The sequence below is a fragment of the Chelonoidis abingdonii genome, chromosome 2 (genome assembly GCF_003597395.2).
Source record: "Chelonoidis abingdonii isolate Lonesome George chromosome 2, CheloAbing_2.0, whole genome shotgun sequence".
In the NCBI taxonomy this organism is placed as follows: domain Eukaryota; kingdom Metazoa; phylum Chordata; order Testudines; family Testudinidae; genus Chelonoidis; species Chelonoidis abingdonii.
The window spans coordinates 195,668,851-195,696,333 of NC_133770.1; the positions used below are offsets into that span (position 1 = coordinate 195,668,851).

At 41.5% G+C, this 27,483-nt stretch overlaps 1 protein-coding gene across 10 annotated transcripts in view; it reads right to left on the reverse strand.

Annotated features, from left to right (window-relative positions):
• The window catches only part of ZNF236 (zinc finger protein 236), a 200,841-nt gene that overhangs the window by 22,678 nt on the left and 150,680 nt on the right, over positions 1-27,483 (reverse strand). For 6 of the 10 annotated variants that reach the window (XM_075062894.1, XM_075062898.1, XM_075062893.1 and 3 more), the window contains exons 28-30: positions 19,410-19,597; positions 9,975-10,106; positions 2,601-2,795 (exon numbers count right to left, since the gene is read on the reverse strand). In XM_075062894.1, the coding sequence (XP_074918995.1) occupies positions 2,601-2,795; positions 9,975-10,106; positions 19,410-19,597 (515 nt within the window). Of the gene's footprint in view, positions 1-2,600; positions 2,796-9,974; positions 10,107-19,409; positions 19,598-27,483 lie in introns of those variants that run through there. The other 4 variants (XM_075062896.1, XM_075062895.1, XM_075062900.1 and 1 more) reach the window with 3 other exon arrangements.

A 27,483-nucleotide genomic window follows, 5' to 3' on the forward strand; every position in this document is an offset into this window, starting at 1 on the left:
ATTCACCCACGAAAGCTCATGCTCCAAAACGTCTGTTAGTCTATAAGGTGCCACAGGATTCTCTGCTGCTTTTACAGATCCAGACTAACACGGCTATCCCTCTGATACTTGACATCTTTCTATTGGTTTCCATATTTCTTTTGGAATATGTTGCTGTGAACAGGGCTAAAAAACTACTTCCTGTAGCTGGGACTGAACCCTTTCCCTGTGCTTCTTAGAAGAATTTGATAAGGAATGTTTGTATTTTGCTATATTCTCTGCTATTTTCATATGCGGGTTTCAAGTATACTTTCATCAGAAAATGCAGGACCTGCTTTAAGTAGTTATTTGCTGTCCAGTGTCTGAGTCTTATTTGCATCCTAGTAACTGAGGAAGTTAGACGCCACAGCCTCACAGCAAAATGCATTCAGGTGTGTTCTATGAAGGATGTGGTTACTGTAATCTCTCATTATGAAGAAACTTTACCTGGTTAAGGGATCTGCAAAGGGTTGCTCTAGCACAGAGGTCGGCAACCTTTCAGAAGTAGTGCGCTAAGTCTTCATTTATTCACTCTAATTCAAGGTTTCGCGTGCTAATAATATATTTTAACGTTTTTAGATGGTCTCTTTGTATAATTCTTTAATATATAATTAAACTATTGTTTTATGTAAAGTAAATAAGGTTTTCAAAATGTTTAAGAAGCTTTATTTAAATTTAAATTAAAATGCAGAGTCCCCCGGACCAGTGGCCAGGATCTGGGGCAGTGTGAGTGTCACTGAAAATCAGCTCACGTGCCGCCTTCGGCACGTGTGCCATACGTTGTCTACCCCTGTTCTAGCAGATCAAATGTGTACCACAGTTGCACAAGACAGTGACAGATTCAAAACTCTGCTGCAAAGTGAGCTTTCAAAGAAGCCATCTCTGTACCTGCCGTTGAGGTCAGGGTCGGATTCCCCTTCAGACCAATAAAATTTTATAAAGATCTCATTAGTCTTTACAAATCCTCTTGGTTTTAAGTGAGACAGTATCACTTACATAATTATATTCTCCAGATAATTTTGACAAGGCAGGTTTGCTTCCGCTTACCTGGGTGAATACCCTGCATTTCTGCACGGGGTAACAAAATAGGCAGGGATTAATAGTCCTTCCTGCCTGTCCTGTTCCTTCTTTTCAAGTTTGATGCAAAAATAGCTGTTTTTTCTAGAAATAAGCCTGATGAGTAGTGCAATCTCACGTTTTTTATTTCAAGGTTTCTTCCTTTTGACATTGCTCAGCTTTTTGTGAAGGTCCATGCCTTGTGTTTAAGAATGGAGTGCCTTTAAAAAGAAAGTTAAGCTAGTAACAAGCCAGTTTCTCTTCCCCATCTACCTCCAAGGAAAGGAAAATCTATTTAAATAGGATTGTCTGACAATTTTGCATGTTTGTCAGCATGTCTGCCTGTTTCCCCAGGCTGGAGAGTACCCTCTTTAGTATTAGTATTAAAGTAGGGACTGCATGAGTTTTGGTAAAGTTATCTTAAAGAAGAGATGTTCTTATAGAGTGGAGGTATTGGCATTTACCTCAGTCTGAAATGTAGAAAGATCATCTACATCAGAAGTGCAACAATTCTGTAGATGTAGCCTTCCTGATACCTGTAATGAATGCTCCATGCTTGCTGCTGAAAAATTCTTGCTGTGCTATAATTTTTCTGGAACATTATTTATATGCCATGGTTTATGAAGTTCATCTGTGGACCGAGAACAAGTCTGGGAGAGCTCACTTTTTGCTGAGGAAAGGAGGGGAATTTCAGAGATGAATTTTTCCCTTTTAGGAGAGTATTTGTTGTATGTGACTAGGTAAACAGCGAAAGGGAGTGGTAAAAGAGCACTGAGAACAATAATTAGAAAACTCCAAAGTAAAATAGTATTTACTCCTCCTTGTAAAGTTCAAATACTATGAGACTGCTCACTCTTTCCAGAAATTCTGAAAAAAAACACTAAGACAATAGTAACAAAACAAGGAAGTTAAAAAAAAAAAAACTTTGGAAAGCAGGAGCTTTCATACTTGCTATCTGCCCTGATGCAGAAGGCAGAACAACTGGAAGTCAAATGGACCTGGGTACTAAGCCACAAGCCTCACTAGTCTCCATATTCTGCAAAGAGAGGAGGCACCCAGAAGTCAGGACTAATGGAGATGGTCTGAATTAGATCTGCAGAGTTAAAGTTAATTTCTGTTTCAGTACATTTCACCTATATAGTTAAACATCATTAGAAAACTGAAATATTGAATTAATAGTCTATTTGAAAATGCAAAACAATATAATTCCCCATAAATATATTTGTTTTGGTATTTTTAATAATTCTAGAGGCACTATTATTTACATGCCAGAGTAGTGTCTTTTTAAGTATTTCAGTAGAGATCTGCAGTATATCTATTGCTACAGAGAGCTAGAGAGAGCGCGTGTGTGCAAGAGCGAAAGGTTTTTGCACAGAAAAGCTCATGTGATGCCTGTCTTGTGCCCTAATACCAAAAAGGAAAGATTCAGCAGATGACAAGTATCTTTAATTCATTTACATGACTAAAAATCTAGAGCAAAAGAATGAGTGAACATATTAACCGGGAATTATGTTATTACTAAGTACCTTGAGATGTGTTGCCCGTTTGAAGGCTTTATTGCAAACATGGCATACATGAATTCTCTCCTTGCCATGAACCTCTTTACTGTGGTGCATTAACATCGTAGCTGAAGAAAAGGTCTGACTACATTCAAAACATTGGTGTACACGGCCCTCTTTTTCTTGATTACCCTTAGTCAGGTTAGAAGAAACCTCAGCCACCTGTAAAAATTTATAAAACATGATTATACATTCAAAATTGGAGGAGGACACTCTCAGAAACCAACAGATTTATTTTTCCTGTTATATACTCTAGTCTGATCAATGTATTTTCAAATGAATCAGATGAGCTGAGCACCAAACATCAATAAAAAGAACAGAACAAGATTAGGGGGAAATATAAATTTGTGTTTGGTCATTCCTCCAATGCCTCTGGCAATTTTTTTAAATGCAAGATTCACTAGATACATGCAATATCTGAAAATAAACAGACAATATATTGTGGTATTAAGGGTACATGGTGTGCATGCAGTCAAATCTATGGAGATCTAATTCATAATTTTCTTTAGGTATAAGAGATTTTAAAAATCACAAATTTCAGCAGTGTGAAGAAAAAGGGCAAAGCAGATAATTGTTGCTTCCTAAATTGCTACTAAAACCTTCCAAAATATATAAATTGTCTTACAGGATAATTTCCTTTGACTTATGTCCCTATCAATCCATTACTGTGGATTCCCTCTCTGTGAGCAAAGACTAGAGGGAGCTCAAGCACTGTGCCTGAAAAGTCCAGGCTTATACCCTAACTACTTGGCGTCCCACCCGGAGAGTACTTTCAAAGCCATAAATAATAACTCAGATTAAATATTTAATTGTGAATTATCTTTTCTGTGAACTACTGTATGTACACAAACTATCCTTGAAAGAGTATTGGAAAAAAACAAGATGTAGTCAACTACTAGCCTTAGGAGAGTCCTTATTGAAAGAGACATTAATCAAAAATATTGGGTAAAAGATTTTCCAGTCCTCATGCTGTCCTATTCCCCCTGCCTTCCCCAATCTATTTATCACTAGGGAAGATAGTGAGAAGTAAGACTTATCAAGAGTGCAAGGGTAGTAATTTAGAGAGAGAGAGCGCGTACGAGAGAGAGAATGTCAGAAATAAAGTAGATTTTGGTGAAACCAAGTCAAAGCTCTACGATACAATCGCATTTGCTCTAACCCCTCAGAGACAAACACCTACAAGAACACTATCAAGCATTCTTACAACTACAACACCCACCTGCTGAAGTGAAGAAACAGATTGACAGAGCCAGAAGAGTACCCAGAACTCACCTACCACAGGACAGGCCCAACAAAGAAAGTAAAGGAATACCTATTAGGGGAACCATCATAGGACCTAATCACATCAGCCATGCCATCAGGGGCTCATTCACTGCACATCTACAAATGTGATATATGCCATCATATGCCAGCAATGCCCTCTGCCATGTACATGGACCAAACCGGACAGTCTCTACATAAAAGAATAAATGGACACAATCAGACGTCAAGAATTATAACATTCAAAACCGTTGGAGAACCCTTCACCTCCTGGCCATCAGTTACAGATCTAAAAGTCGCAATATTACAAACAAAAAACTTCAAAACAGACTCCAACGAGAGACTGCTGAATTGCAATTAATTTTCAAATTGGACACCATCAAACTAGGCTTGAATAAAGACTGGGAGTGGATGGGCCATACACAAAGTAAAACTACTTCCCTATGCTTATTTCTCCCCCATGCCAAGTTTCTTACATCTCTTTGTCAATTGCTGGAATGGCCATTTTCATTTCCACTACAAACAGTTCTTTTTCTCTCCTGCTGATAATAGCTCACCTTAACTGATCACTCGCTTATAGGTGGTATGGTAACACCCATGTGTTTCTATGTTATCATCTGTTGTGTGTGTGTGTGTGTGTGTGTGTGTGTATACACACACCCCTATACACACACACACACAACATGAAACAACATATATATATATATATATATAGCTATATCTATCTTCTTACTGTATTTTCCACTACATGCATCCGATGAAGTGGACTGTAGCCCACGAAAGCTTATGCTCTAATAAATTTGTTAGTCTCTAAGGTGCCACAAGTACTCCTGTTCTTTTTGCGGATACAGACTAACATGGATGCTACTCTGAAACAAGTCAAATGATTGGTCATTTTGGCAAGTGGGAGAGTTGATCCATAGTTCAAGATCACAAAAGGCAATAAGGTGGTTGGGTCAGGTGATGGATGAAATGGGATAGCAACATGGAAAATGAAGTCACTAAAGATGATTGGAGATCAAGATGAGGGGGAAAGGTAGACATCAAAACTAGAGAATAAGGTATTTGGGGAAGGATCGGGGCAGCAGATGAGAGCTATAAGTAGCTGAAGGAAGAATGAAGTCTGATGAGTTCTACTTGAAAGAGGAGTGGGAGAGAATCGTGAGACAGTCTGCAGGAAGAGGAGGAATCTGACACTCTCTGTATCAATCTTTGGGTAGGATATACAGTGTGGAGAGAGAGAATTGATACCTCTATATTAGAACACAACTTCAAAAGTCAGGGATGTGGGGAGGACTGTGATATTCTTTCATAGAGGAATGAAAAAGGGAAGAGAAAAATAGTGGTCTTAGTAAAGAAATTGGGAGCGTATGGGACCCTAAGGGACAGGAAGGGTGACAAAGCAAGGTGTGACTGGTGAGGAACAAAGGGCAATGTAGACAGGGCAAGGTTGGGTTAGATATTACTTGATGCAAAAAGAGGCGCATTATGGGATGATGGCAGCAGTGAGATGTAGAATGTCATGGAGTTGCAAGGAGGCTGTGAGGTGAACCTGGCAATGAGTGAAGGGAGAAAAAAAGAATGGAAAGAGAAATTGTGATGTAGGGCAGCTAGAAGGGAAGATAGGGCGGAACAAGAAGGTGTTTGGAACAAGGTAATGGAGGACAACTATGATGAGCATGGTTGCCAGAAGTCAAAAATCAAATAAGTAGTGAAGCAATTTAAAATGTGTGTGTGGCGGGAAAAATCACATGAACAGCAGATGCAGAGAATGAGACGATCAAAGGAATAATGAAGTGCTCAATCATTCAAAGAGCAGCCCACTAAATGATTTGATTATCTTTTCAAAGTAAAAATGAAATGGAACAGTCTTTTCTGCCTAGATCTGAAAGAAAGTATTACTCTTTTTCCTCTTCTTTTTGTAAAAGTGTATAACAATAACACTACTACCTACTGACACAAAACAGAAAGTTGTTTTTGGCTGTGGCCCAGCCTCTTGATGCTCATTTTCTGGTTACCTTTAAAAATCTTTTTTTGTTTCTCGAGGCAAGGAGAGAGCATCTTCTTGGATGAATATGACATTACCCCCAAGTCTAAGCTTTACATTCATCTCAGAACAAGAGGTGAAATCCAAATGGCATAGTACTCTTTCATACCTTTTAGTCTAAAAACCAATGCTTTTTCAACTGCTTGAGAGAGGTAATGGATGGGGACAGCCTACTTGCTAAACAGCATTTTTTACTGAGTGGTTTCTGAAAGCTTAGGAAAATGTGGGAAACTATTTCCCAAAACGAGGGAGAAAGGTCAAGAAGGATAAACAAAGGGAAGTGTCCCTGCTACTTTATGAGGAATTAGAAGAGGAAAGCTTCAGGAGAACTTGAATTGCTGCATCTAGCTACTGATGGCAGGCAGAGCTAGCAGAAAGCAGAGTACTTTGGGCTTAAGCCCAGAATTTACTGCCAAAGCATTCAATCTTCCTACAATCTTTGCACACAAGGGGAAGTTCCACAATAATTGATTGATGGAAGAGTTATACAAAATTAACTTTTCTGCATAAATACTTGAAAAAATGTGGGTAAATGACACCAGGTGATACCAGTGGACCAATGGGAAGTCCAATGAGAGTGGAAGGCCAGATTGTATGAGACATAACAGAGTCCAAATATTGTACCATAGTTCTAGACAACACAAAAGCAGAATTGGGTAGGTGGTTTTGAACAACAGCTTTCCTCTATGTTGTCTGGGATATTACAGCCTAGATCACCCTTCTTAACGATCTGCTATTTTAAAGCAATTAATAATTTAAGTGGAGATTGTTGCATGTAATCCTTCCCTTGCATAACCTCAAAGCATTGAGAGTCAAATAGCATTTTTACTGTAATCATACTGTAACTGAGAAATCCAATACCCAATAAAAATGTCCTCATCAATTTAAAATATTTCAGTGTAGTTCTTTTATTACTAACTAGTACGCAAGTGTTTTTAGAGCTTTGAAAGAACCTCGATGGCCACATGTAAATGCCAGACTCAGTTTGTTTAGTCCGTAGAAGAAATTCTAGATTGAAACTGAGTCTGCTAAACCAAAGTAAAAGGTGGTAACCTGTGTCTAGACTAAAGAAGAAGTTGACATTAGGTCTGGGTTAGCTAAAACATTTTAAATAATCGGGATCTAAACTCAACCACTGAAGTTTCCTCATCTAGACAAAGCCAAAAACCCTATTTTTCACATATAAGGAGCAATGATGTGCACCAGAATAAACATTTTCTGTGATATTTTCTGGATTAATGTGTCAAGAACCACCAACGTTCTCATAATAAGCCCTCAATTTTGCAAACGTTTACTCACATGCTTAACATTAAGCCCATAAGTTGTATCACTAATACCTGTGGGACTACTCAAGTGCTTAAAATTAAGCAAGTGCGTAAGTATTTCATTCTATTAACAAACAAACAAACAAAACCAAAACAAAACAAAACAGGATTGCACCAAAGCTAACTACAATATGGAAATCTTGCTCTCTGTCCAGTTTCTTGAACGCAGGTAGTCTATTCCCCAAATGGTAAGATGATTTTTAAGATTTCTTAAGTGTATAGAAGGTTAAGACAGTGTGCAAGGGAGAAAAAGTTAATTGGCTTTTATATAGAATAACCAAGGAGATTCAGGTTTATCAATGAAGAATAAAAACTGACACTTATGAACGTTAGGAAAATTAATGTGTCATCTATTTGATAACAATATCCATCTATTTGTCTATTTTTACCTAACAGATTTTTTTCCCCACAAGTCTCTGGCTTGCATGATTTATACAAGAAATAACTAAATTTAGTGAGAGTGATCCCTCCTCTCCCCCTCCTGTAGCTATGAGCAATAAGAGTGGTAAGAGGGAATGACCCTATCATACTTCAAAATAAGGAGGACGAGAGTAAGGCCTCACTTACAAGAATTCAGTAAAAAGGCATTTATGTAATAGAAAGGGATTTTTAACCTTGACCAATACATGCCTTTATGTTCTGGAAAAGAAAGAACACGAGTGATTAGATATTTTGTGTACATTCAGTGGCAATTCCAAACATACATGTGTATCAGATGTGTGAAGGTACACAAAGTACTGGTGAAGTCTGTTTCTAGCCCTTCTTTAGCAAAGACCACTTGCTCAAAAGCAGAGTTAGAAAGTGACGCATCTTTTACCAAACAAAATTCATAATTTTTGAAAGGATTTGGAAATGAGGGCACGACATGTCCATAAACCTGCAGAATGTACAAGTCTCAGGATCTTTTCTATTTCTTTTATTTCTTCAGCACAAGTAAAATTTTCAAAAGTTTTAGTGACAGAGAAGTTGAACGCCCATTTTCAAAAGGGATTTAGACACTTAGGAGCCTACAAGTGAAAAGGTTAAAAGTGCGTAAGTCCAATTAAAATTCAATTGGATTTAAGTGCCGGAAAGTTACTTAGACATTTTTAAGAATTTTGCCCCACTTCTTTTTTTAAGGAAATAACTTGAGGCTGCTTGAGAACTTATTTTAAAATTCAGTAATTTCTAGAATGAGATAATTGACTCAAACACGACACAGCAGATATTAATGTATATGAAATTATTTAGAATAGTCATGGCAAAAGAAAATTTATAGAATTTCAGTAAGAACTAAACTAGAAAACAGAAATGGTAGATTAAGTTTACTAAAGTCAAGTGCAACATAAAGCACATTGAAAAGAATAGTTTAAACTGTAAATATACATTAATGGGTCTTAAATTAGTTGCAACCTCACAGAAAAAGATTGAAGTGTGGGCAGCAATACCCGGATGTCAGCAATGGTTAAATAAAAACAAACATGATGCTATTGTAACCTGTATGAAAAGGGAAATAGGGAAAAGTATTATACACAATAGGCAAATTGCTGTTACAGTGTGACCTTTACTAGTGTGTTCAAATTGGTCACCTCATCTCAGAAAAGACATGTTAAGAGAAAAGGGCAGTGAAACTTATTTGACACACTGTGATGGCGGAAATCATGCATTCATTAAAAGGCTAGGATTAGTTTGAAAAGAAGAAGAGTAAAAAGAGATATATATTTGTATTTTGAAAGCATCCATTTTTAGAACAGAATTTTGGACACTACAAATATTCAAAATCAAATTTAGACCATAATTTATGCACCTTGCAGCAGTGATTATGTGTGGAACTGCAGAAACTACATGCATAAATTATGTTTCTTGCCACCTGCAATATTAAAAATCTAAGTCTATATGAATTCTAAGACAAAAGCAATGGCAAGATGGAAGTTATGGATGAGAATACATGACAGTTATTCATAGTCAGTACATTATAGAGATGTTGTAATTCTCCCAAAACTGATCATTATAAAGCCAGGAAATTAAGAGTTAAGATTAAACTTAATGTTATGAATCGGCAATGCACAGACACTAAACCTTAACTTGCCTTGTACTGATGTCAAACAATTATCACACTATTATGAGTAAGGTATTATCATGGTTGTGGTTCCATATATGATTAAATTCGTTTTCAAATATTATACTTTTTCTTTTCCTCCCTCCTTATTGTAATTTGATACAGAATTGATAGAAAACTTGCTATTAATCTTTTAAAAATTCTTCAAAATGTAATACATGCACAAGATTTAAGCAAGTTTCAAGTATATGCAAAGTCTGGAGAGTCTGCATTACTCTGTTATTAAAATCACTGAGGAGGTTGGAGGGGGAAGATCTGGGAAGGGAACAAGCTTGGAGTGCCAACTTTCTTTAAGGACCCATTTTAAAGCCTGAACTAGTTAATAGATTTACTTGGAAATGCTCATAAAATTTATTCTATACTCAAGAAGTGCTGTACTTATCAAGAAGATATCAGGTATTTTTTCATAGTTAACGAAGAGCCTGAATCCCTGCTTTAAGTGCAAAATCAACATAGTCTTAACTATAAAGCTACAGCCTCCATAATAAGCTACTTTAAGATAAAGTTAAAAAATTATATGAAACTCTCTGCTTCAGGACAAACAGATCATTTCCATATCTGATTAAAGTCAGGTTTCTATACATAAAAGTACACAAATAAACTACATCTACCTGATATGTTATTTCATCAGAGTTTGTAGATGCTGAATTTGGTGCATGGCTCACCAGTATGACTTGTTGTGAGCCCGAACCGCTTTGGCTGGAGAGACTAGAATCTGTGAGTAAAGCAGGGAATTGCTGACCCTATCAAAATAAAATTATTCAAGTGATTGTATTTACAAGCACAGTCAATTGTCATAATTAAGCAGTAATCCTAAAAGAATTATAAAATGGGTTTAAATAGAAACTCTTTTTATCATTCAAGACTACTCTTTTTAAAAGATTACTTCAAACATCAGTCTGAACAATTTTTTTTTCTTTTTTTTTTTTAAATAAACTAGCACTTTCAGGCCAATGGGGGTTAAAAATATATCTGAATAAGCATATCAACTCTGCTAAATCCACATATCTTGAAGTGTCACATTATCTGAAATTAAACCACAATGTATTACTGGCACCTCCACATAGCAGGAAGTCACCAGACCAATCGAATAATACATTATATCATTACATATTTTGATATACCATTTGCATGGTATATCATGCCAGATATACATTTATAAGCTGTTTGGGAAACCCATCATTTTTATTTTTCCAACTCAAGATAAATATTTTTCATGCAAAGCTGAAGAGATTGGGGGATAACTGGGAATGTAGTCGCCGCCACAGACTTTATTTCACTATGTTTAATCATAATATATGTGTGTGTGCGCGTGTACTCACACACCCCTAATCCTTGGAAAATAAATAAGCAAACAACTTAGTCCTAGTTCAGCAAAGACAGAAGCCAGCAGTGGTTTTCACATATTAAGATTGAAGGGAAATGTCAATCACAGAGGAGCTGGCTGTACACTTGGCCTATGTACAACACCTAAATGTAGTCAGTGGTATTAACGTCTAACTTTCAAGGACAAAAAATATAATTCAGCTAAAAATTATATGAAGAGGTAAATTATTGCTAAATGTGCAAATGGTTCTTCTTTGCTACCAACCGCTGAAGTCCTTGTTAATGTGAAGCAATAGGGATTTTTTCTTCATACTACTTGCTAATGCACCTTTAGCTCTATTGACATATTGGAAAGGTTCCTAAACCATGGTTCATGAACCACATGTAGATAGTGTTGGAGAGCCAAGTGGTCACATAGTGCTGGTGTGCATTACTTTTTCCAGCTGCTAATTTATTTTAAAAAGATAGTTACCAACTATAATAATGCGTTCCTATTATTTTCCACAAAAGAAACAGGTGTATTGACACAGAAATTATGTGATCACAAATGGATGGACAACAGGTTCACAAGACAACATACTAAAAGTCTGGTCCACGTTACAAAATATTTTGGAGGCCTGGACCTAAAGTCACTGATTACAATGCACCAGCATTTTCAAGATGAAAATAAATATCTTATTTAAGTCTCAACAGGGGTTTATTCACATTCACAAATACTTGCTCCTAGACGAAGGTACCACTGTGAATCTTTACATATTTTTTCTTCCATCACTATCTCACACTAGTGTTTCTCCTATTAATTTTCCTAACTGGACATGAAATGGGAAGAGGCCACTGTGATTTACTGTTAAAATTTCAAAAATATGTTCTTGTATTGTGACTAATTTGTCTAATTTTGATTAAGCAGAAATCACAATTACAAACCCAGTGAACTTTCTCTTGTACGGCAGTGTTACAAACTAGATAGGAGCAAGGAGCAGAGTTACATATCCTACAACACATGGAAAGAACAGTTTCTTGCCTTACAGAAACTGAGACTCTTTGACATGATGTAGACAGTGTCAATCGCACTGTAGGTGTGCATGCAACTGACACACACCAGATCAGATTATACTCGATATGAGGGTTGCACAGGCATTCTTGTGATCCCATCTGAGGGATAAATGGTGGAGGGGTCATGACGCTTCCTCAGTTCCTTTGCAATTCAAAGCCCACATTGCAGACTACTCCGAAAAATAAGGATGGAGGGTTGATCATGGGACCACACTGATTATATCATCTCAAAGAACCATAGTTACTGTAAGGTAGGCAACCATTATTTTCTCTTCAAGTACAATGTGTGTCACCGTTAAGTGACTAGCAAGCAGTCTCCTCCTCGGATGGTGAGAGTAAGAAGCCACACAATCGAAAGCTATATCTACACTTATGATGGTGTGTAAAGAAGACCCACCTAGCACAGGTTTAAGTAGCAGCATAGATGGCAATGCATGGCTTAGGTGAGCAGAGTGCCCTACCTACATATAGCCTACACAACTCTGTATGTGCCCAAGCAGTGCTTCCCATGTCTCCACTGCTATTTTTATTGTCCCATTGCCTCAGCCTTTCTCCACCACCATGAAAGGCTATGGCAGTGAGGAGGTACCAGGGAACAGCTCAAACAGTGATCTGCTGCTGGAGCCTCTCACTGTCACGTGTAGCTATACCCTGCAGTGTCAGGTGTGAACAGAGCCTGCCTTTCACTGCAGCATGTAGCTACACGTGTAGTACCTGTATTCTACACACTGCCTTAAATGTAGATGCAGCCAATGTGACAAAGTTCCTCCTCTACCTTGGTGAGCCCTGCGCTTATTTGGCAGATTTGCTCACCTCAGTGATCTTCCCCACAGTCTGGGTCAACTTCTCCTGTGTCTGATCAGGAGTTGGGAGGTTTGGGGGGAACCCGGGCCTGCCCTCTACTCTAGGGCAGCCCCTGCTCTGGTCGCTCAGGGAACAGAAAACTACTCACCCAGTGACCAGTATATTTGCCCTCTACTGGACTCCTGTACCCCACTGGCCTAGGTCTGTCACACCAAAGATTGCAATCCCACTTTTGGTGTCTTCCCTGGCTATCATGTCAAGTGCATATTTTTAAAAAGATCAGAGTTACTCCACGTATTCCTTTGAAACTCTCTGAGATCAGCACATTTCTGAAGCAGGTCAACGATGTTGCCTGTGCTGTGTTCAGCAGCGCTCCTGTGTTCTGCAAGACAAGCTCACTGACTAGCTGGTAACAAATGGAAATGCACTCTGCTTTGGAAATGCACTAGCTGGTAACAAATGGAAATGCTATGATCTGCTTTGAAAGTCTTCAGGAAGATATTGCTTGGCTTTTACATACACCCAATAAAGCCACGAAGAGACAGAGTGAGTTTGAAAGGCTTTGTCCTGTCTAAATAGTAAAGTAGGGCTCTGGAGAAATCCAGAGTGTGACGTTTCTTTTCTCCTGGAGAAAACAAGTGTGATTTTGAGAAGACGACTGCCAAGATGAGTGACTTATTCTGATGGAATTCTGAGACCACCTAGGGGATGAACTTGGGGAGTGGAATCATCACCACCTTATCCCTGTTAAAACGATGTGTATGGTGGTCCAGTTATAAGGATTTGGATCTTGTTGACTTTCCATACCAACCTGATGATAACTGAGATGATGGTATTGATGGTAGATGGTATAATGAACATTTTGATGAATCAAAGGGAGGTCTCTAACTGGATGTTAGGCACGAAGGAAGCCCTTAATAAATCTCACTACTGTAGGATGTGAAAAACTGGAGCAGCATATAGTCCAGAATCTGCAATCAGGGTTTCAACAAGAGTCACATTTTTTTGGGTTGCCTATATGGAAAAAATTCACCATTTTGAAAAATACGTCCTGCTACGAGTTTTCCTGCTCTACATAAGAATCTCTTGCACCTGCCACAGTCTGTGTCATGAATGCTCATCCACACAGTATCAAAGGCAGCTGTGTGCAGCAAGTACAAGTAGAGGTGCAGTATCTGTCCCAAGTTCAGAGACACTATGTCTGGGCAAATAAGGGAGGCATATTGGAGGTTGGCTGGACATCTATAATAGGTCTGACAGACAAAACTGTCCCTGCCAGTAGGGGGCTATCATGATAATGGTAGCCTTGTCCCCTCTCATCTTCGATATTATCCTGGGGATTGGCTGGAAGGCATAAAGGAGATTGTGACACCACCAAAGAAAAATAGCATCCAGCAGAGACCCTAAGTATATGCCTCCTTTGGAATAGAAAGCCTTGCATTTGGCACACACTATTGTGGCAAAAATAAATCTATTGCTTATTTGGATGGGTCCCCGTCATCAGAATATCGGGTCTAGGATGGATTCCATAGAAGTCTGTAAGGTCACGGCTGATTTCTGGAAGAAGAAAGTCTGGTGGAATCATCCTGAGTTGGTAACACTATTCATCACATTTGATGGATTCCAGATAAAGTGAGGAGCATCTGGTACCCCGCCTGTCGATACAGTGCATCACCATGATACTGTCCATCACAGTTTGCATTATGTTGTTTCTCAGACCAGGCATGAATGCTATGCAGGCGAAGCTGGTGCCCTCACCTTGACGACGTGTAACTTCAGATTGTCTGGTGACCACACTTAATTCTTGATTTTCTGGTGACCACACAGTTGATTCAGGTGGGCATCCCAACTTATCCCTGCTTCATCTGTAATAAGCTTCATTGTTAGTGAGGGGGATCAAGAAGGAGAACCACCTTTCCTCATATCAAGAGGTTTAGTCACTTGGTAAGTTCTCACAAGGCTTGGGGCAGGACGGTGACGAATAAGCTCATTTTGTGCTTGGATAGAGAGTATGCACCCTTGGCCAGTGCTGTAATGGTCACAGGTGAAGTCAGGCAAGCAATGTCACATAAGTACTTGCACTTATGCATTCTAATAATCCCAGGCACGTGCAAAAGTTCATAGATAGTCTCATCCTTATGTCACATACAAGCAACTGAAGGGATCTCAGTGTGTCTTTTGGCAGGGTATCGTTGTGGTATCTGACTTGAGCATAGTTCCTCTGAATTCTACATTCTCAGATGGCATGAAAGATGATTTTTAACAGCTCACCAGGAGCCCTCACTGAAAGAACAGCAGGAAGACTTGATCTGGGGCTGTCTTTTCTTATCCCAGAACTTGCCCCTGAATAGCCAGTCATCTAGGTATAGACAGACATGATGTTACTGTTTCCTTACAAGTGCCACTACCACGGCCAAGCACTAGTGAATATTCTTGGTGCCATGGAGACTCAAAAGCGTAGGAAGTTGTATTGATAATGGTTGGGCCCTATTATAAATTTGAGATTCTCCCAGTGAGCGAGGTGGAAATCTATATGGAAGTAGGCATCCTGCAAGTCATGAACTGTGAACTAGTCTTGAGCTGGGAGCAATGGAATGATGGAAACAAAGTGTTATGAACCTAAATCTGAGGTGGCGTATTTGCTTAGTTTCCTCCTGTCTATGATAGGATAAACACAGGAAGTAAAAGCCTCTTCTCCTGTAGTCCTGAGGCACCTCCTATATGGCTCCGAAGGAGAGCAAAAAGGCCAATTCTGTTTGTAAAGGGCTCTTGTGAGAAAGGTCCCTGAAAAAGGACATAGAAGGGGAAACAGAATAGGAAAAGGAACTAGGTAGTATCACCTTGAGTTACAATGTCCAGCACCCAATTTGTCAGTAGTAATATCCGATCAACGCCCACTGGAATGAGGTTAGACAGTTTCCAAAAAAGGGCTCCATGGACCTGCCCTGGTGCAACTTTTGTGACCACTCAGACATTTGCTGCTGTTATGTGTGGACAGAGTTCATGAAGAATGATGTCCTCTACTGTATTTCATCAGCTTCCTATGGTAGGACAGTGTGTGCTGTGTTTTGCTGGTGCAAAAGCGAGCACAGTCACTCTGGAGTCCTTGAGCAAGCATAAAGGCAGTGCGAATTTTCTCTCTGATCCTTCAAATGGCAGCTCCTCAACCATACTTTGTACTCCATGAAGGCGGCACACAGCCTGAAGCCAAGATGCTTCCACATGGGCAACACTTAAGCCATGTACCTAGTTGCAGTGCCTGCTGACCATAGCTGCTTATAAGGCCACTTTGGCCATCAGCTGAGTTTTCTTTTATGATGTCCCTGAGCTGCCCTCTGCTCTCAGAACAGAGCTTGCTGATGAACAGAATCATTCTGCCCCAAGTTAAGAAGTCACACTTGTCTTGGAAACCCTGATAGCCACTTACAGTTGAAACAATGCACAGAATAGGATTTTCTCCCAAAGAAATACAGTCTATCTTTGGCACACTCTTGGCCGAATAAGACTTCTCTTAGACTCATAGACTCATAGGTCAGAAGGGACCAATATGATCATCTAGTCTGACCTCCTGCACAAGGCAGGCCACAAAACCCTACCCATACACATTTATAACAACCCCTAACCATGACTGAGTTATTGAAATCCTCAAAATTGTGATTTGAAGACCTCAAGCTGCAGAGAATCCACCAGCAAGCGACCACATCCCCAACGCACAGAGGAAGGCGAAAAAACTCCAGGCCTCGCCAATTCCCCGAGGAAAATTCCGTTCCCGACCCCAAAATGCCGATTCAGCTAACCTAGCATCGTGGGCAGATCAACCAGCCTTACGCACCATGAAAGAATTCTCTCAATAACCCATGCTCCATCCCATCCAACATCCCCGTCAACACAGACCATTGAGCAGGACTTATCTCCGATAATCCAAGCACAATCTGCCAAATAAAACTATCCCATCATAACATCCCCCTCCATATACTCAAAGCAACTTAAAGCCAGATAAGTTTTTTTTCTGCCCCCACTACTTCCCTCAGAAGCTGCCAGAACTTCACTCCCTAAGGTTAGAAACCTTCATCTCATTCAAGTTCTGAAATTCCTAATATGCCAGTTTTGTACCCATATGTCGTGCCTACATGACCGAAATAAATAATTCCTCCCCCCTAACGTTAATCCCATAAAAATTAGAGCAAGCATATCCCCCCGGAGCCTTCTTTTGGCCAGGCTGAACAAGCCAAGCTCTTTGAGTCTCCTTTCATAAGGCAGATTTTCCATTCCTCGGATCATCCTAGTAGCCCGTCTCTGAACCCGTTCCAGTTTGAATTCATCCTTCTTAAACATGGGACACCAGAACTGCACACAATATTCCAGGTGGGGTCTCACCAGCGCCGTATATAACGGCACCAACACCTCCTTCTCCTTGCTGGAAATACCTCGCCTGATGCATCCTAAAACCGCATTTGCTTTTTTAACTGCCATATCACATTGGCGGCTCATAGTCATCCTGCTATCAACCAATACCCCAAGGTCCTTCTCCTCCTCCGTCACTTCCAACTGATGCGTCCTCTTGGATAGCTGAGACTACTAAAGATCCAGCAACTGTGGCTCAGGCAAGGATGCAGCTGGAGAGGGAGATGTTTTCCTCTTACATGATTGAAACAAGGGGCTTGGAAAGTAGAGACCTGGGAAGATGGACCGTACGCCACAGGGGCCAAGGAGGCATCCCATATGCATCCAGGTGGCTGATAAGTTGCAGACTGGACCAATGCCATTCCTGGTAGGCCAAAGGTTGGGCTCTAATGAATTCCTCGGGTCTCTTGGTGGCACCACTCATGGATCACATGGGGGACGGTGGGGGGAAGACAGCTCCCTGTTCAATGCTAGTGCCAGCTTGCATCCTGGTGATGAGGTGTCTCAGTACTGGGGTCTTGTTGGCCCTGGTTGGATATTGCAGTGCTGATGTATGTCCTGGGTGTGATCCATGATAGTTCACCTGGTGCCAAAGTTGACGATGGTACGGGTGCTTTTGGTACTAAATGTAGTCTGCTGCCCTGCAATCTATTCCTTTTCACTCATTTTTTGTGCTGGAGAAGGTTTATCCTCTTGCCTTCCGGTCTCTCTCTACATGAGAGAACACTGAGTTTTTCCTCAAAGTCCTGCCCCAGGGTTCTGGGTGGCCTGTTTTAGTGTCCTATTTCAATGTCTGTGGTGGGGGGCATGGATCAGCATTCGTGTTGCACTCTCCATCAGTTTCCAGCCCAGACCGGGGAAGCTAATGATCCAACTAGCAGACCAAATTTGGTGATGAACTGTGGCCACGTGCCACCTGAGGCTCATTGTGCATACGCTAAGAAGTCTGTGATGTTAACTAATTTATGCTATCATACATATATATTAAGCATCAATATTAAGTATTAATATAGCCATTATATAGACCAAATTAGCCTGTACCTTTGAAATAATCCTGTTCACTTATGTCAAGTATCCCACAACACCTTGCATTAACTGAGGTAAGCTTTGGCTTAAGTAGACAGGAACATTGTCTATATCAGGACATATAATTGCTTCCTTATAGAAACAGAAAGGCAGTTATCGTCACAAACCTATTTATCCTAGTGCAAGCTTAGGAGGTGTCTTAACATCCCTTAGTACCTGGAATGCATATACCCATAATAAAGATGAGGATTCATCATGAGCTAGAATGCACAGTGTGTTCAGAACAAAGATAAGGGGCACACCATGGTACCAGAAAAACAAGATAAAAAGCTAATTGGCTGAACCTAGTTTCAAATGAAGAATACGGTTCCTTTTACTGGTAATCAAGTAAGTTATAAAAAGATTGCTTTAGAAGTAGAACTTTGGAGAGCACAACTTCTGTACAAGGTGAATGTAACACTACTGTACAGGACGGCTCTTTTTTGAAGACTGGTGTCAGACAGAATCTTCTTCCTGTACCATATTAATAAATTTGACTGACATCGGTTATTTAGTCTCTTGACCAACTGACCATACAATTTATCAGAAATAGCATCATCTTCAATATCAAAAGTTTTGATAGACTCAATGCTGCAGTTGGTGACAGTGTAGATACTGTTAGTGCCACTTGTTTGCTTGGTGCAGTCTTCTTTGCTGTCATCTTGGCATTACCTGCCTGCTTGATGGAGCAAATTTGACCAGTATGGGGGTACTCCAGCCTAGATCTTCTAGGTCTCATGTCACTCTCAGACTGTTCTAAGAGATGGAGCTTCAGGCTCATATATCTTGACCTTTAAGATGAGTAGAGAACGAAAGGCAAACCAAGCACTTGCTGCTTGGATGAATTATACACCACAAAAACAGGCAACTGCTGTGTCCACCTTTAAAAAAAAAATTAGTCTGTCAAAGGATGGACAAGACTTGAAGCCTACAGGTTTTGACTCCATCATCTTGAGGTCTTTGTATAGAGGGGTATGTCCTGGGGGGAGGAGGGGAATGGGGAGAGTGTGCTGAATAAGGGGATCAAATCAAAGAAATTCAATCTGGACAGGGACATGCAGTTGAAAATTAAAGAACTAAAAGCTGTTCTAAAGATTGGTTCCATTTTGCCACCTCAGCCAGTAAGGAGAAACTCAGGGAGGGTCACAGGATCTCCTGCCTTCATGCCTTCCCATGGGAGCATGAGGCAGCATAACCTCCAGCTCCACGTAAGAAATTTTGTAATGGTTCTAGGCAACAATGTGCACACTGTTATCAGCAAAAATATTAATTGCATCTTCATCTACTGTGCGTAAGTGGTAAAAATTACTTTCTGTAAAAACATTCAGATACTTCAGTCCCCTGAGATTATACTATTACTCTACCAGAAGAGCAGAGCAGTAAATTGCACTAACCTGTGAAGTGATATTAAGTGTAACTGAATCAAGACCACTAGATAACATGCCCTGAGTATCAGCCAAGGTCAAGGTAACACTACCATCTCCTCCAACTCCTGACGAAGACATTACTAAGTTTTGAGCAGAAACTGTGGATTGAGACATGGGTGGTGCTGAAGGAAGATTTCCACTTGACGTATTAAGTTCTGCAAAAAAATAAAGTATGCACAACATTAAAAAAGGAAACATAAGCCTCAATCCTAACTACAGGGCTATTTTATTTTAGGTGAATAACTTAGGTGAAAATTTCTTGCTTGCTAATTCTTTACTAAGACTTGGTGGCACTACTGCAGATCTTTCTCCTCTTTTAGTCAAACAGGTGGCAAACAACAGGAAAAACAATTTATTTGTGTGAGAGTCTTGCACTGTGCTGTATGGACATGGGTCCATTACAAGCAGTATAACTGAAGACAAGTTTTCAATGTTAGGTAAACACTATGGAACACCCTACCATAGGAGATTAGAATGTGTCTTCATCTGATCACCTTCAGAACTGAAAGGAAAAACTCACCTTTTTCAAAAACCTACTTACACCAGAAGCCAAGATGTCAACAAAATTTAAAGAAACACAAAGAAAGAAAATTCCACCACAAAACAAAAACCAGTAAAAGTGACCAAACATTAGGATAGCAAGAGCGGAGCCAGATCTTATTTTCCTGTATAAAAGGCTCAGATATTATGGTGAGATGTGTCTACCCTAATATAAAAATAATACAATAATAATGTAATTCTGTAAACAGACTAGTTAATGCACCTGTTTGCAGAACAGGACCCCAAAAATATAAACCTACATTAGAACACATTACAATATATGAAAATAATAGAAATTTAGTGGCTTGAAATAGCCACCAGGTAATTCCAACACCATCTATATAAACAAGCTGCCTAGTCATGAACCAATTTATTCTGAATCTGAAATAACTGGGGATATGAGAAAGTCATCCTCAAGGTTGAAAACATTCCATTGGCTGCCACCTGCTTGAACAGTATGAGGCACAGGTACTACTTATTAGTCTGCAGGCACAGAATTATGTTTTAATACCTACTATTGTTAAGAGAAAGATTACTTTGTTCATGAAGTTTTAGACCTTAGATTTATTGAGAAAGTTCAGCCCTGTATGGTATAGACCTTTATCCTGATGTAACACCAATGAACACTCCATGACAGAGTGTTCAGAAAATATTGGAATAGTCTAAAAGCTGCATTGCCCACCGCCCTGTACTGAGGATACTTAGGACTGATTGACAAACTATTCTCAAGTTCTTTTCTACCATAGAAGAGAGACTGCAGCTGAGGGGAAAGGAGGGCGGGTAGTCGAGCACCCATAGGGCATCTTGAAGAACTCCAGTTACTGTACAAAGTAAGTAACTTCTCCTTTTTCTTCCACTAGTATCCCTATGCATGCTCTACTTGAGGTGACTCTCGAGCAGCACCCTCTGAAGGAGATAGGCACTTCAGAACCAAATGTAGCATCTGTTCTAGAGGCATGCACCAAGGCCTAATGTGTTGAGAAAGTATGTCCATGTAGCAGCTTTGTAGATTTCTGCAACAGGAACATCTTTCAGCATGGCAATGGACATAGATTGAAATGTAGTAAAGTGGGCTATCACCCTAGTTGGACACAGTCCATTAGCAGCTGTATATCAGGAAAGGATGAAGATGGAAATCTATTTAGAAAGTATCTGGGAAGACATTACTGTTCATTTAACTCTGTCTGCATAAGATATGCATAGTCTCGGCCCTGGTCGACACTACAGTGAGGTTGAAAACTGGTTTATGTTGACCTAACTATGTAAGTGTACACACTACAGCCTTGCTCCCACTGATGTAAGTGCCCTACTACACCATCATCATAACTCCACCTCCACAACTGTTGGCTGTTATTCTTGACAATTTCACGTTTCCATGTCCCAGCTGGGCTGCTGCCCGAGCTCCCCACACAGAGCCAAGCTGCCCCCAGAGTCTGGGCTCCCCATTCCACACCAAGAGCCCGGGTGCTGTTCTGGCTCCCAGACAGGAACCCAGCCGCGCCTAGGCTCCCTGCTGGGAGTCTGCCCTGCTCCCATTGGGGAGTGGGGAGGCAAGAGCCCAGACAGCTTCCCTGCTTCCGGCAGGGAGGCGAGAGCCCAGGCAGGGCCACCAGGCTCCCAGCAGAGAACCAAGAGTGCGTGAGGGAGGACAGCTGGTGGTAAGTGGGAAGCCAGGATCCTGTGGGGCAGCCAGGCTCCTGGTAGCAAGCAGTGAGCAAAACAGAGCTCAGGCTCTCAGCTCCCCAGACTGCCCCTCTTAGGTCAATGGAAGTACTCCTGTTGAGGATGCGGACCACCGACTGGAGAGTAGTATGGACCTGAACCACCGCAGTAATTATGTAAGATGTCTATGGAAAAGTTATGATTTGATGAATATGATTATCCTATTTGTATGCATGCATCATTTTTGTATCTGAAGTTATGAATATTAACTATGTACCAGCATTTCAAATATTTGCTCCTGTGGTAGCACCAAAAGTTATTTAACCAGCACATTGTGAAGGAACTATCCAAGTTGAATGGCCCATCAAAGAACACAACTCACAATGAACCATGGAAGACACCTATCTACTTAATCGACTTTCCTGTGAACATTCTAACCAGAGTAGGAGTAAAGGCCTCTGCTATAACTAAGCAAAGCAGGCGTGAACATGTGACTTGCCCATGTGACTCCAAACTCCATCTTGTTACTTACATTTTTCCACAAACTGGACTGAGGGCTTTGTTTGAACAAATGGGCTTCCCTCCACATGGCAGAAGCTATAAAAGGCCCTGGAGACATCTCCATTTTGTCTCTTTCCTAGTATAACCTCTGGACTATAAATTTAAACTTACAGGAGCATTCTAACAAAAGGACTGAGAACGTTCCAATGATTTGGAAACAATCAGAGACTTAACAAGACAGCACTTTATTCCATCACTGCTACAAGCCTGATCCAAGAACCTTATAATTATTGTATGTATTTGATTCCTTTAACTACTTTTAACTCTCAGCTTTCTTTCTTATATAAATAAACCTTTAGATATTAGATACTAAAGGACTGACAATTGAATGATTACTGAGTAAGTTACCCCTCTACCCTGATATAACACTGTCCTCGGGAGCCAAAAAAAATCTTACTGTGTTATAGGTGAAACTGTGTTATATTGAACTTGCTTTGATCTGCCGGAGCACACAGCTCTGCCCCCTCCGCATCACCCCCCACCCACGGAGCGGTGCTTTACCGCGTTATATCCGAATTCATGTTAGATCGGGTCACGTTATATTGGGGCAGACGTGTATATATTGACCTACCTCAATGTGGCTGGTCCTTTGGGATCAGAAGAACCCTTTGTTGATGAAATTGGTTTTAAATAACCACTGATCATTAAGTCTAGTGTTTTTGGTGGTGATACAAGGACTGGAACACCTAAGGACACTGTTTTTCTGACTTCTTGTTAGCCAGTGTGGTGAAGCATCAGTTTACTTCTGTTACTGGACTAGTATATCTTGTGGAAAAATAATCACCAGTTTTGGGGTGTGTTTGCCCTATTTCTCAATAGTTTGTCCTGAATTTGGTATTCTCAGTTGTGACTCACTGCGGCACAGTTACAAGCAGTATTTGCCAAAAAACATTTTCACGGAAGATTTAGAAGCTGTGACAAAATTCCTCCTCTACTTTGGTGGGTCCTGCACTTATTGGTGGATTTGCTCACCTCAGAGATTCACCATGTGGGTTAGGAAACAGCCCAGAGACCTTCCCCTCTGGTAGAAGCCACAGTCCAGGTCAATTCATCCTGTGTCTGATCAGGAATTGGGAGGTTTGGGGGGAACCCGGGCCCACCCTCCACTCCGGGTTCCAGCCCAGGGCCCATGGACTGCTGCTGCTGTCTAGAGTGCCTCCTGGTACAGCTGCACGATAGCTATAACTCCCTGGGCTACTTCCCCATGGCCTCCTCCCAACATCTTCTTTATCCTCACCACAGGACCTTTCTCCTGGTGTCTGATAATGATTGTACTCCTCAGTCTTCCAGCAATACATCTTCTTACTCTCAACTCCTAGTGCTTCTTGCTCCCAGCTCCTCACATGCACACTACAAACTGAAGTGAGGTCCTTTTTAACTCAGGTGCCCTGATTAGCCAACCTGTCCGAATTGATTCTAGCAATTTCTTCTTAATTGGCTCCAGATGTCCTAATTAGCCTGCCTGCCTTAGTTGGTTCCAGCAAGTTTCTGATTGTTCTGGAACTGCCCGTTACCATACCTAGGGAAAAGGGATCTACTTAATCTGGAACTAATATATCTGCCTTCTAACACTCTCCTGTAGCCATCTCGCCTGACCCTGTCACAAAGCACACAAGAAGCTAATGGCTCTAAGGGAGATTTCATTAGAAAATTAAGAACTAAATCTGGAAGCTGAAGGATGAGCAAATACTGAAAAACCTTCCACAGGAGAATTAAATTCTGTGACGACTGCTAGGCGGACTTGAATGGAACTTAACGAGAGACCTCCTTTCTTCAGAGTGAATAGGTATTCCAAAATCTCCAAGATGGAGAATCAACAGGAGTGAGGTGGTGACAAGTGCATCAGTGGTAAAATCGCTTCCATTTCTGAAGGTAATTCATGGCACAGTAACTCCTCACTTAAAGTCGTCCCAGTTAACATTGTTTCATTGTTACATTGCTGATCAATTAGAGAACATGCTCATTTAAAGTTGCATAATGCTCTCTAATAATGTTGTTTGGCAGCTGCCTGCTTTGTCCACTGCTTACAGAAACAGCAGCCCAATGCAGCTAGCTGGTGGGGGCTTGGAACCAGGGTGGACGGCTGCCCCTCTATCAGCTCCCCGCTCCCCTAAGTTTCCTGTGTGGCAGCTTCCCAGCAGGTTATCAATTGCCAGTATTTCTGCTGTCCCTCCCCCTATTGCCACGTGCTGCTCCTGCCCTCTGCCTTGGAGCTGCTCCCGGGAGCCTCCTGCTTGTTGTGCAGGGGGGGAGATAAGAGGGAGGCTAATGTCACAGTGTCCCCCTCCCCTCTGCTTACCCCATCTATATAGAGCAAGGACATCTGGGACACAACAGGGCTCAGGACAGAGGGAGCTTGCTGGCAGCAGCTGCTGTCTCAATTTGCTGATCTACTTAAAAAGGCAATGTACTTAGAGTGGGGTCAACATACTTAGAGGGGCAATCTGCATCTCTCTCTCTCACAGGGTGCATGTCTCTGTCTGCCATTCTCTCGCCCTTCCCTCCATTTGTGCTGCCTTGTAGCATGTGAGGCTACATTAACAACAGCTGGGGCTCAGCTGAGTGCTAGTTCATCATTTAGCAGGAAATATCCCACCCTCTGATTCCACCACCTCCACCAAACTTCACAAACATCACTGCTGTCTACAGTATTAAATGGTTTGTTTAAAATTTATAGTGTGTGTGTGTGTGTGTGTGTGTGTGTGTGTGTGTGTGTGTGTGAGTGTGTGAGAGAGAGAGAGAGAGAGAGAGAGAGAGAGAGAGAGTGTCTTTTGTCTGGTGAAAAAATTTCTCTGGAACTTAACCCCCCCATTTACATTAGTTCTTATGGGGAAACTGAATTCGCTTAACGTTGTATTTTTCAAGAACATGACTACAACATTAAGTGAGGAGTTACTGTAGATTATTTTCTGCTGTTCAAAAAGACTTCCTGATCCTCTCTGGAACAGGAGAGTTCTAATCCTGAAAGCCATCTAGGTACCAAGTCTTGAGCCTGAGAGCGACCAAGCTTGGGTCACAAATGTTCCCAAAATCCTAAGTGGTGGCTGGCTGGGAAGAGAGATAAAGAAGGGAAGGAAAGAGAAAGTTACTCACCCTGCAGTAACTGAGGTTCTTCGAGATGTGTGTCCCTGTGGATGCTCCACTCTAGGTGATGGTGCGTCCCGGTGCTGTTGATCAGAGATTTTCAGTAGCAGTGCCTGGTTGGGGCGCACGCACTTCAGTTGGTATCTCCCGCCTTGTTGAAATCTTCCTGAGTGTGTGCGCCCCACACTCTCCTCAGTTCCTTCTCTACCATGGAGAATCCTACTAGTACTCCAAAGTAGAGAAGCGGAGGGTGGGGAGTGGAGCACCCACAGGGACACACATCTCGAAGAACCTCAGTTACTGCAAGGTGAGTAACTTTCTCTTCTTCTTCGAGTGCTGCCCCTGTGGGTGCTCCACTCTAGGTGACTCTATAGCAGTACCCACTATGGTTGGTGGGACTTTGGAGATGCAGCAGTGAGTACTGTAGATAGTACTGTATGGCTTACTATGGTGTCAGCCGTGGTGTCTTGCATGAGAGCATAATGTTTTGCAAACGTGTGTTCAGATGACCATGTAGCCACTTTGCAGATGTCAGGAATGTAGGAAGGCAATGGATGTTGACATGGCTCGAGTGGAATGAGTTCTAATGCCTTTGGGCAGTTGAAGATTTTTCACACGGTAACAAGATCTGATACAGTCAGAGATCCACTTGGACAGGCGTTATTTAGAGATAGCCATGCCTTTCAATCTTTTGGCGATGGAAACAAAGAATCATGGAGACTTGCGAAATGATCCTGTCTAAATAAAAGGTGACTGCTCGTCTGATGTTGAGAGTATGCAGGGTTGCGGAGTCTTGTGAGGTTTGGGATAAAGAAGGTAAATATATAGGCTGGTTGAGATGGAAGGTTGATACCACCTTAGGAAGAAATTTAGGATGTGGTCTCAAAGAGACTGTCTTTGGAGAAGAATGTGTAGGGAGAATGGGCCATCAGGGCGCTCATTTCACCAACTCTCCTTGCCTATGTTATGGCAACTAAGAAAGCCACTTTCATGGACATATGGAGATGAGAGGAGGTAGCCAAGGGCTCATATGGAGGTTTCATGAGAGCATGAAGAACGAGGTTATGATTCCATGAAGCCGCTGTTGGGTGAATTTCAGGGTAGAGATTTTGCAGGCCCATGAGAAAGCGTTTTATGGTGGGGTGGGTAAAGAGTGAGTACCCATCTAATAGGTCATGGAAGGTGGCAAGCGTCGCCAGGTGCACTTTGATGGAGTTGAGTGAAAGTCCATCCATCCTGTTTTAGTTTCAGGAGACAGTTTAGAATGTTAGGGAGGGTCACGTTATTGCGTGCTAAGTGATTATGTGAGCACTAGAGAGCGAAACGCTTCCACTTCTGCAGGTAGGTTTTACGAGTGGAGTCTTTCCTACTGTGCAGGAGGACATATTGGACTTGCTCGGAACAGGCTAGTTCATGGGTTTGGAACCATTAAGGAACCAGGCTGTGAGGTGGAGCTTTTGGAGCTGGGGGTGAAGAACTCATCCGTTGTCCTGGTAAAAAGAGGTCTGGCCTGTTGGAGAGAGCCCGTGGGTCATGAGAGGACATGTGGAGCAGGTAGGGATACCATGTCTGTCTTGGCCAAGCCGGGGCAATAAGGATGACCTGGGCCTTGTCGTCCGTGATCTTCCGAAGAACCCTGTGTAACAGAGGGATTGGTGGGAAGGCGTACAGGAGGTAGTTGTTCCATGGGATGAGGAATGCATCTCCTAGGGATGCAGTCCTGAGTCCCGCTCTGGAGCAAAACCGGGGACATTTTCGGTTTTGGGTCATGGCAAAGAGATCTATTGACGGGGTGCCCCAGAGGAAGAAGAGCTGTTGGAGTACTGCAGGGTGCAGTTCCCATTCGTGTTCTGTCGAGAAGTGCCTGCTGAGTGCGTCGGTAGTAGTGTTGTGGCAGCCTGGTAGGTAGGAAGCAATGATTTGTATTCGATGTCATATGCACCAATTCCATAGTCGAATGGCTTCCAAGCAAAGGGAATGTGATCAGGCTCCCCCTTGTCTGTTTATGTAGTACATACATGCTATGTTGTCTGTTAAGACCTGCAGGTATTTATTCTTTATGAGGGGAAGAAAGTGAAGGCATGCTCTCCTCACTGCTCTGAGCTCTAAGAAGTTTATGTGTAGATGCGTCTCTGATGTGGACCACCGGCCTTGTGCCCTGTGTCCCCCTAGATGCGCTCCCCAACTGATTAGG